Here is a 14538-nt window from a genome sequence, read left to right on the forward strand (position 1 = left end):
AAATAGCAAAATATATAACATTTACAGGAGTGTTTGCAGAATTTCAGGAATGTGTGTGTTTGTTAAATCAAAGCATTTGTCAAAAGTGACTAAGAAAGGGATCCATGAAATTGCTCTTGAACACGTCAAAAATTTAGAGAGCATTTCGGTAACGTCTTTTAGTACCTTCTAAATGGAATCGCCACTCTTGTAGTCTAGACACTGCAATAAAGTCAGGGCCCTAAATTGCCTTTTTTCTGACTTAATTGCACCGTCTGTTCGAAGGGAATGGTGTTCACTTCCGCAGTAAATAGTAAACAAGAAAGTCCGGCTGCTTGGACAAAAACCCGAGACGTTTGGAAATGAACACTCGTCTATATGTGCAAGAAATCTATCAAATGATATCGCCCACTTGGAATAATCTGTTCAGCAGACGCCGAGTTGCACACATCTTTCCTTCTATGAGACAAACCCAACAGAGGTGAGATATTTATTTTGCGGGTGTAGGGGGTACTGCATGTTGTCCCCATGTGCAGTTTTATATGTGATCACACTACATGGATTTTGTCACAACGTGGCGTGCAAGTGTGCTGTTGGCACTTATGCATATGAAGGAAAAGATATCATTAAAAGTTGTCTTTGAACTTCAATAATGTCAAGGCCTTCACCTTTAACCTATTGTAATAAAGCGGAATCAAGGAGCCCCTTTTGTCAGGAAACGTGGTGAACAGAACAGAACCAATCAGCGCAAGTGGGAAAGGACCAAGGAATGTCTAAGAAGCAACACTTTGACCTCTCGCATTAAACTACAGCAGGTAACTTTTCCAGTTTTAGCACTCCCATTAAATACACTTTATTGTCTCTGTAAAATGTAATATTTTCATGCTTGAAATATTTTATGACATTTTGGCATGTTCTTGACCATTTAAGCTTGCTTGGTTGTGACTTTTCCCGGGTAACAGGAAATAGATTTCTGACAGATTTAAAACAGAGATCGGAGTATATATGCATTGATGCTTGAACGTGAATAGAAAACGGAGGGTAGGTCCCTTGCGCACTGAATTAGTGTACTGATTTATTGCCGAGATTTAAACACATTAAACTGTATTAAAAAACAACAACACATCAGGTCCTTTATACATTCCGACTGCAGAGACTTATGTGTGTGTGATGTGTTAGTTCAGCGGATACATTGCCACTGATCTTTGCTTGTAGAACTGTGGGAGAGAAATGGCGGGTGGGGAGGCGAAAGGGAGGGGGGGGGGGGTGGATGCATAGCCAAGGATCAAGGCTGGAAGGCTTGTCTTCTTGTCACACCCACCAACCTTGGCCCTGGCTCAGTGACGTAGTTAATTCGCTGAATTCCATTCTCTTACGTCGTCACACTGAGGAGTAGGAACTTGGAACGTCCACCTATCAAACGCCGAAGATATTGTCGCCACCAAACCAAAGCAATCCGCGCGTAGACTTATGAACAATGACTATACAATTTGCATTTCGTGTAGTGATTTAATTCACAAAATGTAACTTTCCAAAACAAATTGTTTTTGTTGTGAGACGTGTTATATTGTGTGGATATGGTAATTATTTCGAATAGAATGTAGCAATATCTGCAAAACGGAAAGCAAGAGCGAAATGGAACACTTTCGAATCCGCTCTTGGCTGACAACAAGGAAAATGGCGGAGGCTTCAGAGCCATCAGCATAAAGACTGTGTGGACTGAGTTACCACTGGATGTAAATACAACCTGGATTCAATTTTTACTTACAAATCACCAGAATGCAACATAATCTATCCGAAACTTATTTTAAAAACAAGTTTTACAAAGTTAATCTAACATATTTACATTTTGAAGTTGTAAGAGAATGTCAAGAGTCTAATATTTTCTATTAGGCCTATAATGCTCAATTGTCCCATTTGTCAAATAATACTCCGTATTTCAATAACATACAAATCAGACACGTTTCTTGGCATCAGATTTTATAAAATGTTGGAAATGACAACATAAACAGTTACCAATATGTGTGGTCTGGAAGATTGCTGTTTGTTCTTCAAGCAGTACAGTTTTGGACTTTGAGCCTATTAACGCTCATTGTTCGCTAATACTTACTTCCGCACTCCTGTATGTGATGAAAAGCTGTAAATACAATCGCCACTGGTGCCCACTATAGTCATTTGTATGGTCTTTCGTGATATTAAATTTAATATTATGCTGATGTGCTTTCCGATTACCACTCTCTGATTTATAAATGTCTTTAAAACGTTACATGCATCAACCATAAATTTCCATAGAGCTCTGCGGGTGGACGCCTGTTTGGTGAGGGGAAACGGTTAAAAAGCAGGTCGCTTTAAATTGGAAATATGTTTTATGGGTGGCTTTAGTTCCCAAACAGGCAAGTAATACCCATCGAGTAGCCGACCCTGTTTTTACTCATTTCAAGGCCCTTCAACAGACCTAGGTAGAGGCCTACATGGTGAAACTGGATGTTGTGTTTCACTTTCCAAAGTCGTTTTGACGACTTTTTTTTTTTTCTGTGCCATGCACTGTGCTGTAAATTGTGCTAAAATGCATGTAATGTCCCTTAAAAAAATGATCAGAAATCAATATCTGCTCAAAAACAATTATTTTTGCAGGTTAAAACATCCATTGAAAAGACTCGAATACAAAAATACAATTCTTTTTAATATATAGGAATATGTATATAGGTATGAAAAAAAATATTACTAATAGTTTTTTTTCTTTTACAGTCACGCACTTTTTTGTTTTCGGCAATTAACGCAAATGTTTTGCAATTCAATATTCTGTGTGATAGGCCCCTAAAGAAAAGGGGATTAGCTTTTTCTGTTTAACAGTAACAGCTGCATGTTGACATTTAATAGTATCACAAACGTCAATCGAAGACAAGTGGATGTTTGAGAAATATACTGTTAAAAAGCCTCAAAGCCTTTCCATGTTTTCTTTACGGCATGCACACGGACAAAAACAGAAACAGATTATTCAAATAGCATACCATAAGATTGCACCAGTTCACTTTCATTTTTGTTTTTTGTCATTTTAATTTGTTGTTGTAGTTTTTCATCCTATGAAATAATCTGTTATGAAATAAGAGGCAAAAGAACATTTGATCACACGCTCTTTACTTACATTGAGACAATGACGTTTAAGGCAACAGTAAGCAAATACAGTTTAATAAAACATTTGTTCAAGACATTTTTTTCAAGAAAATACTTTCGCTGCAACACTAAAAATTCATTACATTTAAATAATACACATCCATCCATAATACATAATGTATATGCATTTTCAATGTTTTCATTGGACTCTTTCTCTTTTTTTTCTATACATATTACTCATACATAATATTAGATTGAACAATATTTACTACAATTTAAGTGTGTAAATGTAACTTCTGGAATACGTTTTCATTGTTATGGCATCTGGAATCAGAAAGGCACTGCGCAAGTGTGGATGCAGCATGACCTGTAATTTTTTTATGTGTGTGACACATTTTTTTGCTTTAAATTTCAGGTATCTATTAAACCTTGACTTGAAATACTTGCAGTTATACTTGATATGCAATTATACAATACAACTTATACAATTATACAAACTGTTTTACAGATTAAGACAATCTCATACATATTCTTTGGTAAACACAATCCCTTTGAATAATGTGCATTTCATTTAGAAATGTGTGTTAACATATGTATTTATAAACGTAAAATATTGGTGTACATAATAGACCAGATCATGCAACATATTGAATAAACTCTATACATTTATATTCTGTCATGAGTGAGTGCATTTGTTTATCTTAAAAGTCTGAGTGATAGACAAGTGAACAGACCAATCACAACAATGCCCCATGTCTCAAGCTGGGTCACAGGCCTCGTTGAGAAATGCATTGGCCACCGAATATAAAAAGGCTCATTCAAGTCCAAGGGTTAATACAAATGTTTAAAATTATATAAATTATAGTAAACAATAGCAAAAATTACCCAAACAGAGTACATAAAAAGTTTTACGTTTTCCCCCAGTACATTCGGTGTATTTTCATTCCTCCAGCTGATTCGATGCAGTTTGGTAAAACGGCATAATAATGAAATTGTCGAACACGAATGTTACCTTTTCCTTAATTTGAAATTTGTGCTAAAATTGGAAAACATATTTATGTAGTGTGTGTATATTACAAGTAATCAAAGGAAATATGGTAGGATCCAGAAAAACAAATTAGCTTACATTCATATGAAGAAAAACAATAAACCGGGTTTATAGGCTATTATATAACTTACTAATTGTGTGAGAAAACAATCAACACACTAAAACTCGCACAGCTAACGCTATTACCAAAGAAAATAAAATGGCTGTGATACACAATTGCATGCAATTCACTAAAAAGTTTATTTTAAAGTTTTCTTTTTGTTTTTTTGTGGAGCGTCGATGTCCACAAATGCATTTAAGATGAACAGTTAATTATCAACATCACTGCGACCACAACTAAATTTATGCTCTTCTTGATCATTTCTGTACAATTTAAAAATACAATGTAAGCTACATTGTTGCGGTTTGGATATTCCAAATAAACCATTAGTTCCTCGCAGTTTACAGCTGCAATTACGCAGAAAAAGATAATGGGAAAAACATTAGCAGTCATCTTCCAAAAAAACAAAAAAAAAAACAAAAAACAAACAAAAAAAAACACACCAATGTATAATAAAATATTTAATTGCCCATATAATTAATATATAATTAATCCCCCAAATGCAATTTGTAAGAGAGCGAAAATAACTAAGAATGGATGAAGCAGTGTGTGTCGGGATAGACAGGAAAATAAACAGAACGTATAAACAATTCCTTATTCTATAAAATTACATGTGTATTTTGAAAACAGAGCCTATGTACAGTCTTGTAAAAGTGTGTGGAATTAACAATTCTTTAGATTGAATAATCTTGTGTAATTTACCTTTAATGTGCATGAAGTGTTTAGTTTACTTGCCTCTCTCTCTTTCTTTTGCAGACGCACAAGCCACGTAACTGTATATCTGAAGACGATTGTTCTTTGTTCTGTTGTTGGTTTCCTTGTCCGTAAAAATCGGCTAGATGGCGCCATTGCTCCATGCTGTACCACATATATTCAACAACTTGACCCCGGTGACGTCAAGACGGTCTGGCGCATCAAGGCCACTTTCAAAACCCTATTGGTCTGAAAATCACATGACAAAGCGCCTTGAATCCATAATTATGTTGCTGATATTTTTCGCCCCCCCAAAAGATGTCAGCGTCCTACTGTCCTTATCCTCTTCGGCATAAAGGAGATTGTTTTGAATCAAAAGAAAAACAAGCCAAGTTGCAAAATGTCATGCCCGAACAACGTGGCAGCCAACAACACATTCCTGATGGACTCGCTGGTGGGAGGAACATCTCCGTACAGAGGTGAGAGCTATTCAACTAACTCTGGAATGTATATGCAAGCGTCTGCAGAATATGGTTGCTCCATGATGGGTAGTTTTGGTATTGTCGGTACCCCTCTCTCCAAACGGGATGACCTGCAGCCGAGTGGGATGCATCTCAGCAGTTACCAGCACTCACATTACCTGTCGCAGCGGGACGCTTGGATCGCAGGCTCTAAAACTTACAGAGGTTCCCAACCTGTTGCCCAGCCTTTGCACCCATGTTCGTTTCCAGCCAGCCATGTGAAAGAGGAAGCGATTCCGTGTCTTTACCAGCCTGATATCGACAGCGCTAAGGAGTCCGCTGAGAAATCCACCTACATCCGTCTGGGAGACAATAACAGCCACCCGAATCAAAGCGCCGTCTCCACCCCCGATTATTTCCGACGGAGCCAGGTGTACGCCAGTGAAAGGGGCCACCATGGAGATGAGTTCGGCTCGGACTTTAACCCAGTACCCAGAATATCCACGCCTGTCGAGGCACTAGCGGCAGATTCATATGTCAAAAGCAGCAAAGCAAGGCAGGACCCAGAAGACAAGGGAGGGAATACGCAGGAAGACGACTTGGATCAGGGACAGGCTAGAAAAGAAGAGAGTGTCGCAAAAACAGACAGTTGTACTGATGATTCCGAAAGCGAAATGAAAGGTGATAACTAATTCTTCTCTCTCTGCCACACACGCGCGCACACACACACAATAACAGCGCGCTCCCTTCTATGTACATAACATGTGAACTGACAACCAAGTTGCACGTCAAAATAGAAGACCTTTTTGTTGCACAGACGAGGCCCTTTCTTACAGGCCCAGATATGCTCTTCGTCCTTTTTTTTTACAGAATAGCTGTCAATTAAACAGTATCATGATGTGCACTTAAAATTGAAACGGCATTTAACGCCGGTGCAAAAATAAAAACGGGTCTTGGCATTGATATTAAACAGGATCACTCTAGGATTAGCACGCGGTGTTAAAGTACGCTCTATCCAAGCACAGCATAACAAAACAAAACAGCACACAATAATCAATTAAATTTCATTAAATTAGATTTTTTATTACACTCCAGTTGGTTGTTCACATGCACACAGTTCTGCCCGCAATATTGTAGAGAAGTGAAAATTACGTTTTCCCCGCATAAATGCTACAATATGTATGGAAGTATTTTCTGTTGTTTTGTTTATATATATATATATATATAAGGGTTAAAATATATGACTACATAATTACTTGATGATATTGGTAAATATTTGTATAAAATTTTGTTGACATTTAACGAAAAAACAATTGCCGTTTAAGTAAATTAAGTTTTTTTTTAAATATTTTAAACCTTAAATTAATTGGACATGTCTTGCGCTTATTTTGTAATGTTGGTTCTGTATTTTGTCGTTATTACATGTCAGTAAACTACTTCATTAAAATTGTATTAATGCAATTTGAAATCACTGAGTGATCACAAAATAATTAAATAAAGATGGTTAAATAAATGTGTATAACTGACAATATACGACAAAAAAAATCTGACATCTTCATTTAGCTTATTAAGCTCCGCATCGCTCTCACCTGAAGGCTAGTTAAATTCTCTTTTCTTTTTTTAAATATATAATTCTTATTTCCTTTTCTTGTTGAATTAATCCCATTATTAAAATGTTTGATAAGTAGCCTACGACAGAAATATCACACTTAAAGTCGTTCCATCTGAAACAGTTCCAATTTTCAGTCTTTGCTGATTAAATGAACAATTTAACTAGAGAAATCAGCCAAAAAGGGAAAAAAATGTGTTTTATGTTACTTTAGATTATATTATTGCATAGTATTGTTTATAATTGTTTTTAGTTTTGTTAGATGACGTTTCAATTAAAAATAGCCTAATTGCAGGCCGACGACCGACTGAAATCACAAAATCGAAAATGTGAAATTGGACGGAAATGTATAGGTCCGTCCAAGTAAGTAGCCTATTCACATACAGATAATAATTTAAAATACATATAAGAAAAGGTCAAATATATTAAATTGAGGGAAACGGCATCACTGCATAAGAAAAAGGGCAGTTTATATTAAACCATTAGATCGTAGACTTTTTTGTACAATACATTGAGCGTAACATTTATTCTGAAGAACAAAAAAATAGGCAATATATATTTTTTTATATTTTGTGAATAACAAATAAAAATCAAAACATCAAAAAACAAACTAAACTAAATAATAGGCCTATAATCAAATGAGCAACTGTAGCGTTTCAGGCAGTTCTATTATCTTGCAGTCATCAATTTCTCTCTCTCTCTCTCTCTCTCTTGTTTACTTGTGCAGATGAGGCTAAATTGGAAAAAACAACGGGGAACTGGCTAAAAGCGAAAAGTGGACGAAAGAAGAGATGTCCTTACACAAAGCATCAGACACTTGAGCTGGAGAAGGAGTTCTTGTTCAACATGTACTTGACTCGAGAGCGCCGTCTGGAGATCAGCAAGAGTATCAACCTCACAGACAGACAGGTCAAGATCTGGTTCCAAAACAGAAGGATGAAGCTAAAGAAGCTCAACAGAGAAAGTCGCGTCCGAGAGCTAACAGGCTATAGCTTCAACTGAGGGCTTAGGAAACAGACAGAAGAAGAAATAATAAATATTCCCCACCCGTTCCCCACCTTTAGCCCATCTCTATTTTTTAATCTCTTTTTTTCCTCCCTTTTGATTCACAGACTCACATACACACATAAAACTTTAAAATAGCAAAGCACTGGCCCATGACTTTCATTTCAAAGGAACTGGAACATCCTGCAAACAGTGTTACATTTAGTTTACAATTAGGCAGTCTTATTTATCATTGTTGACCAGACCTGAATAATAGTTGTAAATATGGCAGTAGCGGAAGAAAAGGATGCTTGGTACAAATATTCGTGGCAGACTTGTAATTTTGAAAATTCAATTCAGAATATAAGAACGAGATTTCTATTTGATGTCTTAGCTTAGTTTGTTTGCTGTCAGTGCGCGTCTTATACAATGCGCGCTCTGTATTTTGCATGCTTTGTTCTTGACGTGTATTTGTCAATTTGATGTTTAACTCGACAGGCTGATAAATAAAACAGGGGGTGGGAAAATATTATGTCCTGGTATGTCCTTCCCCTTGCATATTTTCTTGTTTTCTGTTGACAGAAATTTTGGATGAAGATAGGGAAGAGAGGCAGAAGGAGAAAGTGCATAGCACTTTCAGTATGAGTGGGAGACCCATAACGTTGATTTAAATATTATCCAGGTGACCACAGTAAGTCAAGGTCATAAAATTGTAATGTCATGACGGTCCTGGAAAGCGCTGGGGGTGGATTTTATGATCTGCAAATATAATGTGCTGCTGCAGTAAAGATGCATTAAAAGGTGAGTGGAGGAGGGCTAATTCACATACTCGGGACTGCAATGTGCTGGCCTCACTGACGCGCTCTGCGGTCTGCCTGGCTGTTTTGGAACCGGGAACCTTTCATTATGGAGTTATGGAACGCTATGGAACGATGGACTGATCACGGAAGAATGAAAGAACTACAGCAGCGGTGAATGAATGAGTGGATCCTATGAGCTACGCTAATCAGACCGTGTGCAGAACGTTCAAGGTAGGATCACGTTTTCATTATTTTCTCCCCGATTGAGCTGAGGGAGGCTATTCTGGATACCATCAAGCACTGACATGGATAACATCTCTGATTTGAACGAATTGGATTTTGCTCTTTATGCTTCTGACAGTTGTTTACAGAGTGCTGTTGTGGATAATGTGCCCCATATTCCAAGTTAAAGTTGTGGAGATCTACTTATAACATTATGTGTTATAAATTAATAGAAGCTGTTTGCATTCCCTCTGAAGGACAATTTATCTTTCTTTTTTTTTTTTTTTTTTTTGCTACAAATCTATTTTTAAAATAACGATTTGTCCACATGTGCGTTTAGGTCTAAAAAAAGCAACAGGAAACTCTTTTGACAGTCTCATTCTTGTTGAAGATATACTTATTTGCATGCTAGTAATTTGTCAGTGTGTCTTTCCGACATGTAGATATGTAGGTTTTTTTTTTTTTTTTGTCTTAGAAATAGCAATAGGCCTACTGGTTGATTAGAAGTGTCAGTTGGTTCATTTTGGTGTTAATTCTTAAAACTGGCCTTTCGGGCATAGGCTAGTATAGAACCATAACAGACGATGTTTGATTAAATTAACGCTCGAGGCTCTGAGGAATGGAATAAAATCCTTACTTATCTGTGCAGAGTTTGTCGTTTGTCTCCTCCTGTGGATAACGCCGTTACGCGCGGCTGGTGCGTGGTTTAGGTAGTTTCATGTTGTTGGGATTGGCTTCCTGGCTCGACAACAAGAAACTGCCTTGATTACGTCAGTTCGTCTTCATCAAGGGCGACAATTGCCGTTAAATTACACCCTGTGCAATGAAGTTTCCGCAAATGGCATTGTAAATGAACTGAACGATTATAGCCACAGCGGGCTCTTTTTCTCTTTTGCTCGCCTTTGTGTGTCGGGCTGTAAAAGAGAATTTAGACTCTCAGAGGGAGAAAGGACCGTTAACATCATGGGGCAAACTTAGACCGTTCCTTATTATGGCTTATTCTTTTATTCCAATATATGACCCAAAGTGTTTTAGCCACTTTTAACAGCAGAAATGTTAGTGGCTGAGGTGGTAGCAAAATAAACAAAAAAAAAAAAAAAAAAAAAAAACAGAAAATGGTGGACTGATGGAAATGGTAGCTTTTTTTCCCCCAGCTATTAATTATAAATTGATCAGCTATGAATTTCTTTCCATATTGTAATTATGTTTGCGTATGTAATCACCATTACAAATCTGATAAACATTGTCTGGCTTTGATTTTGTACTAGAAACATGACCCAACAATTACAAAATGAAACTTGGTATTTGTTTTGAATTAGTGCCACGTTACTTTACACCCACTTGTGGGCCAAACACAAAATTTTAAACTGTTAGCGGCCTGGCTCAAATAGCAAAATTGCATTTTAAAAGACCATTTAAATACTTATAATTAATAACTTTATATATATATATATATATATATATATATAATACATATATATATATAATACATATATATATATATATATATATATATATATATATATAATACATATATATATATAATACATATATATACAGTCAAACCAAAAATTATTCTGACGTTTTTGATATTTTTGATATATTTTTACTAGTCAGTGCAGGACACTGTAGTTCATTCATGTAAGTGAGGATAGCAAAATAAAGTAAACTATGACATATTATATCCAAAAATTCTTCATACAGTGGACTACCAGTAAAACTGATAAAAATTTTGAACCAAAAATTGTTCAGACACTTTTACCTGACCATGTTTTGCTTAAGTGTTATCTGACATAATTGATTATTTTTAATTGATTAATAAAATTGATAAACTTTTTTAAACTATAGTGAATAAACTCTATTAATGAATAAAATGTTCAAGGTGTCTGAATAAATTTTGGTTTGGCTATATATATATATATATATATATATATTAGAATAACTTTTATAATAGACATAACAGCAACATGAGCAGTAGTAGTGGTTAGTGTAACAGCACATGCTAAACGTTAAAAAGCGTTGTCACAACAGACTTACTGTGGCTAGTTTCCAAGGCAGACAATGTTTGACCTGTAGCTTCCGTGCACAATGAACAGTGAACCTGTGTGGTTCCATCAAAAAGATTTTTCTACCTTATCAGACCGTTCAAAACATTTCGTTAATGATTATTTCTAAACATTTTATTATTCAGTCAAAGTGTGTGGGTTTTTCCAAATCAGTAAGCAGGAAATATCCGTATTTGCTCTGTGACTTTATTTACACTGTACAATGCCTCCTAAAACCATGTAAGTAATATGTGGAAATAATAGGCTAAATGAGTTAAGGTAATGTTTTGGGGAAAGTTGTTAGTTTTAAAGGGCCTCATCAGCGACTTGTTCTTTTTTCCTGGGAGAGTAGTCTTTGGATTTCACCATATATGCTTGTTTTCTTAACCCCCTCCCCTCCCTTCAGCTGTTTTGCGACGGGAGGAGACAGTCTGGAATCCAAAGTCATTTTCATTCAGTTGAGTGAATGGGGTTCTCCTCTGGAATGCGTCACCAACAAAGAGTTTACAGCACGCGTAATAGCCCCACAGGACACTGCCGCCTCGCATGCGGATATAGCGGCAATATCCTCAAATAGCCTAAGGATTGGTAGACATCAAAACACCTACTCCTGCTCAGTATCTATATATAAAATATGTTGAATTGTTTGCTTGCATTCAGAAGCGTATAGTACTGTATATGTGTGACACATTCGCATTAGGCCTATCTGAAGTAGCATTAGCAATGGCCTACCCCTGGTGTGGTGGAGATATTTATGCGTAAACACTTGAATAGATGTTCACACACAGAAACTGGGAATTGAACACAGATTATGGTTGCTGTTTAGTTTTCAGTGGGCTTGAATGAGGATATTGATTAGCTGTTGTGTTTTGCATTTATAGTTTTTACATTGTTCTGTGATACACTGTTTTAGTTTGTGTTTTCAGTTTATAAGCCTAAAGACCAGTTTCAGTACACGTTGACAATTTGAACGAATGAATCATTTTAAATTAATTTTGTTTTATTTTATGAAGCTATATTGCATTCATGTTGCTGCCTTTTACGTTTGTCTGAAACAGCTTTGATTTCAGATTTTTAGACCCAAAGCAAGTTACTTTGCTAAATAAAAGTCTTTTACTCGGCTTTTCAACACAAAGTAGGAATTTAATGTAATACCCCAAGGATAATTTATTTTTTCATTAGCCTAGCTGGTGTTTTCACTTGGACACAAGAAATAACTCATTATATTATTTTAGCTTTAATTTATTAATTAATTCAAATGTTAAACCTTTGCACTTTAGCTTTTTATGTCGCCTAACAGCAGCATACAATTATATGATACTGTAGTAATATATGTGTACTTATTCTATTACAATATGATAAACTGTGAATAAACTTTATAATCCCTCGTAAATGAATGGAAAGACATCTAGGCACAAAATAGTAAAAATATATGACAACACATTTGTATCATCTTAAAGTAAAGGCATTAAACGAAATGGTATAGTGCATTATGATGTTCACGTTGACCGTGGCGCACATAAGGTCTTTTAAAAGCTAAAAGAGTAAAAGAAAAGAAAAGGAAAAGAAAAAAGAAATCCAGGACCTTATGTATTTACTACATAACATGGTGAAGTTATGTTGAAATATTATGAGAAGAGACCAATCTTCTGCATTGATTAACGCCGTTGTTAAAGACAATTGTATTTTTGGGCGCAGTGGCATTGCTAATGGGCTACATATGGGCCTAGGTATACTGCAATATTTAAACAATCCTCAGTATACTTCACACCAACAAGCAAATTAATTTATTAATTAATAAAAATGCTAGCGCTTGAAATAATTTAAGAAAAAAATAAAATATTGATTTTAACCTGCTCCTGAAATGTAGGTGTATTTTCAGCTACTACGCAGTACTAAAACAAATATCGAAGTCGAGCAAAGAGTAGCCTAATTTTTAAAACAGTCAGAAAGCTGGAGATTAATGTTGAGATATTCCCGTAAATCAAACTGCATTAGCAAAGATACTGCCGTGTTGTCGTCTCAGAAAGGAAAGTACTCTGGTGTTTTTAATGACAACTTATAATCAATTTGAAGGATTCAATTATGATCATACAAGAAAAGGATATTTATGTGCATATTATGAAGCTACAATGTTTATTATAATCACACGAGACTATAAGAAATGCATTATTGTGGGGTCATGGGTGCAGCTCGTTGCTACCATATAAACAAGAAAATCTCTCCGTAAAGTGCTATATTTTAAATATGCTATGTAATTGTAAATCTCAGTCTCTTTTAAAGCTGTGTATAAAGTCTGTGATGTTCTAAATTCTAAGTGTTAATGTGGATAGAACAGTGAGTGAGCTCGTACTAGTGTCTCCTCATGAGCAGTGTGCACCGCAGTCCAGTATTATCCTGAGTCACCCTGCACAGCTTAAGTGCTTAAGACTGCAGCGAATACTATATTCTGCAGATTTGAACACTGTTAAATCACAAGGTCGTTATCAATAAATGTAGGCCTATGAATAAATGCGACCACATAGCGAACATCTCCGTTTAAGGCGTTCCAGGGAAAGAGCGTAATAAAACTGGTATTTTGTCTATATGAAATTGAGATATTATGTGAAAAACATCCTTGTTAATCACCGAATTAATGTTAAACTCTATAGCTAATTTTATATCACACCTGACAGAAATTATAGCTACAACTACATTCTAGTTAGAAATTTCAAAGACATTCATAGAAGAGTCAAACAATTAAACACGGTTTAACTTTTTTTATTTTCTTCGTTTATTTAAAAACAACATTATATTAGCAAACAAATAGCATTATACATGCATCATTACCAACATTAGAACACATAATAAGAGATTCATTTAAAAAATAAACAACAGTGATTGAACTATGACTTTAGCATCAAGTACCACGCCCTCGGAAAAACGATAAAGACTCTTTAACTGCACTGAGCCAATGTTTTAATGTAGATATGATACCATTATTTACAAATGTGGTTGAAGAATGTTTTTTATGACATATGTTTGTTTGTTTTGTACATGCCATTATTATATCAGTTTGATTAGATGCACTGATACTCCCAATACGCTGCAGCCTCCCATCAAGGCTATAAATTATGTATACACTCGTATAATATTTTACTTTCACTTTTGTTCAGAGCATCTAAATTATATTGCTTCCGCAGTCTACTGCATGTAGAAGCAATCAGATCCACGCCATAATCAAAAAGCTGTCACGCCTTCCTATAAAACACATAATGTTTGACGGAAAGGGTATGAAAGCATAAATTTAGTATCTTTTGCTTTCTTTTGATTTTAGTTGTTTTGCTGAATCAAGAACTTTAATTAGATTGTTTTATAAATGAAAAGATGAACATAAGGGCGCTCATTACTTTGGGTCTAGTCTCTGTAAACTGATTAATTTATATAACATAGTAATATTTATAATACAATAATATATTACAGTAATAATATAACATAGGGATT

General features: G+C 35.5%; 2 protein-coding genes across 3 annotated transcripts in view; both read left to right on the forward strand.

The window, feature by feature from the left end:
- Positions 1-752: 752 nt before the first annotated feature.
- Positions 753-8495, forward strand: hoxc10a (homeobox C10a). 2 transcript variants are annotated; one of them, XM_067372283.1, is made up of 3 exons: positions 753-794; positions 4998-6076; positions 7732-8495. In XM_067372283.1, the coding sequence occupies exons 2-3, from the start codon at positions 5335-5337 to the stop codon at positions 8004-8006; spliced, it is 1017 nt and encodes a 338-aa protein (XP_067228384.1). In that variant the 5' UTR covers positions 753-794; positions 4998-5334; the 3' UTR covers positions 8007-8495. The 2 variants fall into 2 exon arrangements, with proteins under 2 accessions (XP_067228384.1, XP_067228385.1); XM_067372284.1 differs by lacking the exon at positions 753-794 and adding an exon at positions 1678-1715.
- A 430-nt stretch (positions 8496-8925) lies between these two features.
- The window catches only part of hoxc3a (homeobox C3a), a 58625-nt gene continuing 53012 nt past the window's right edge, over positions 8926-14538 (forward strand). The window contains exon 1 of the mRNA XM_067372286.1: positions 8926-9019. The gene's annotated coding sequence lies outside the window, so the exon portion shown is untranslated. The remainder of the gene's footprint in view (positions 9020-14538) is intronic.

Source organism: Chanodichthys erythropterus, chromosome 20, assembly GCF_024489055.1.
Source record: "Chanodichthys erythropterus isolate Z2021 chromosome 20, ASM2448905v1, whole genome shotgun sequence".
Lineage (NCBI taxonomy): Eukaryota > Metazoa > Chordata > Actinopteri > Cypriniformes > Xenocyprididae > Chanodichthys > Chanodichthys erythropterus.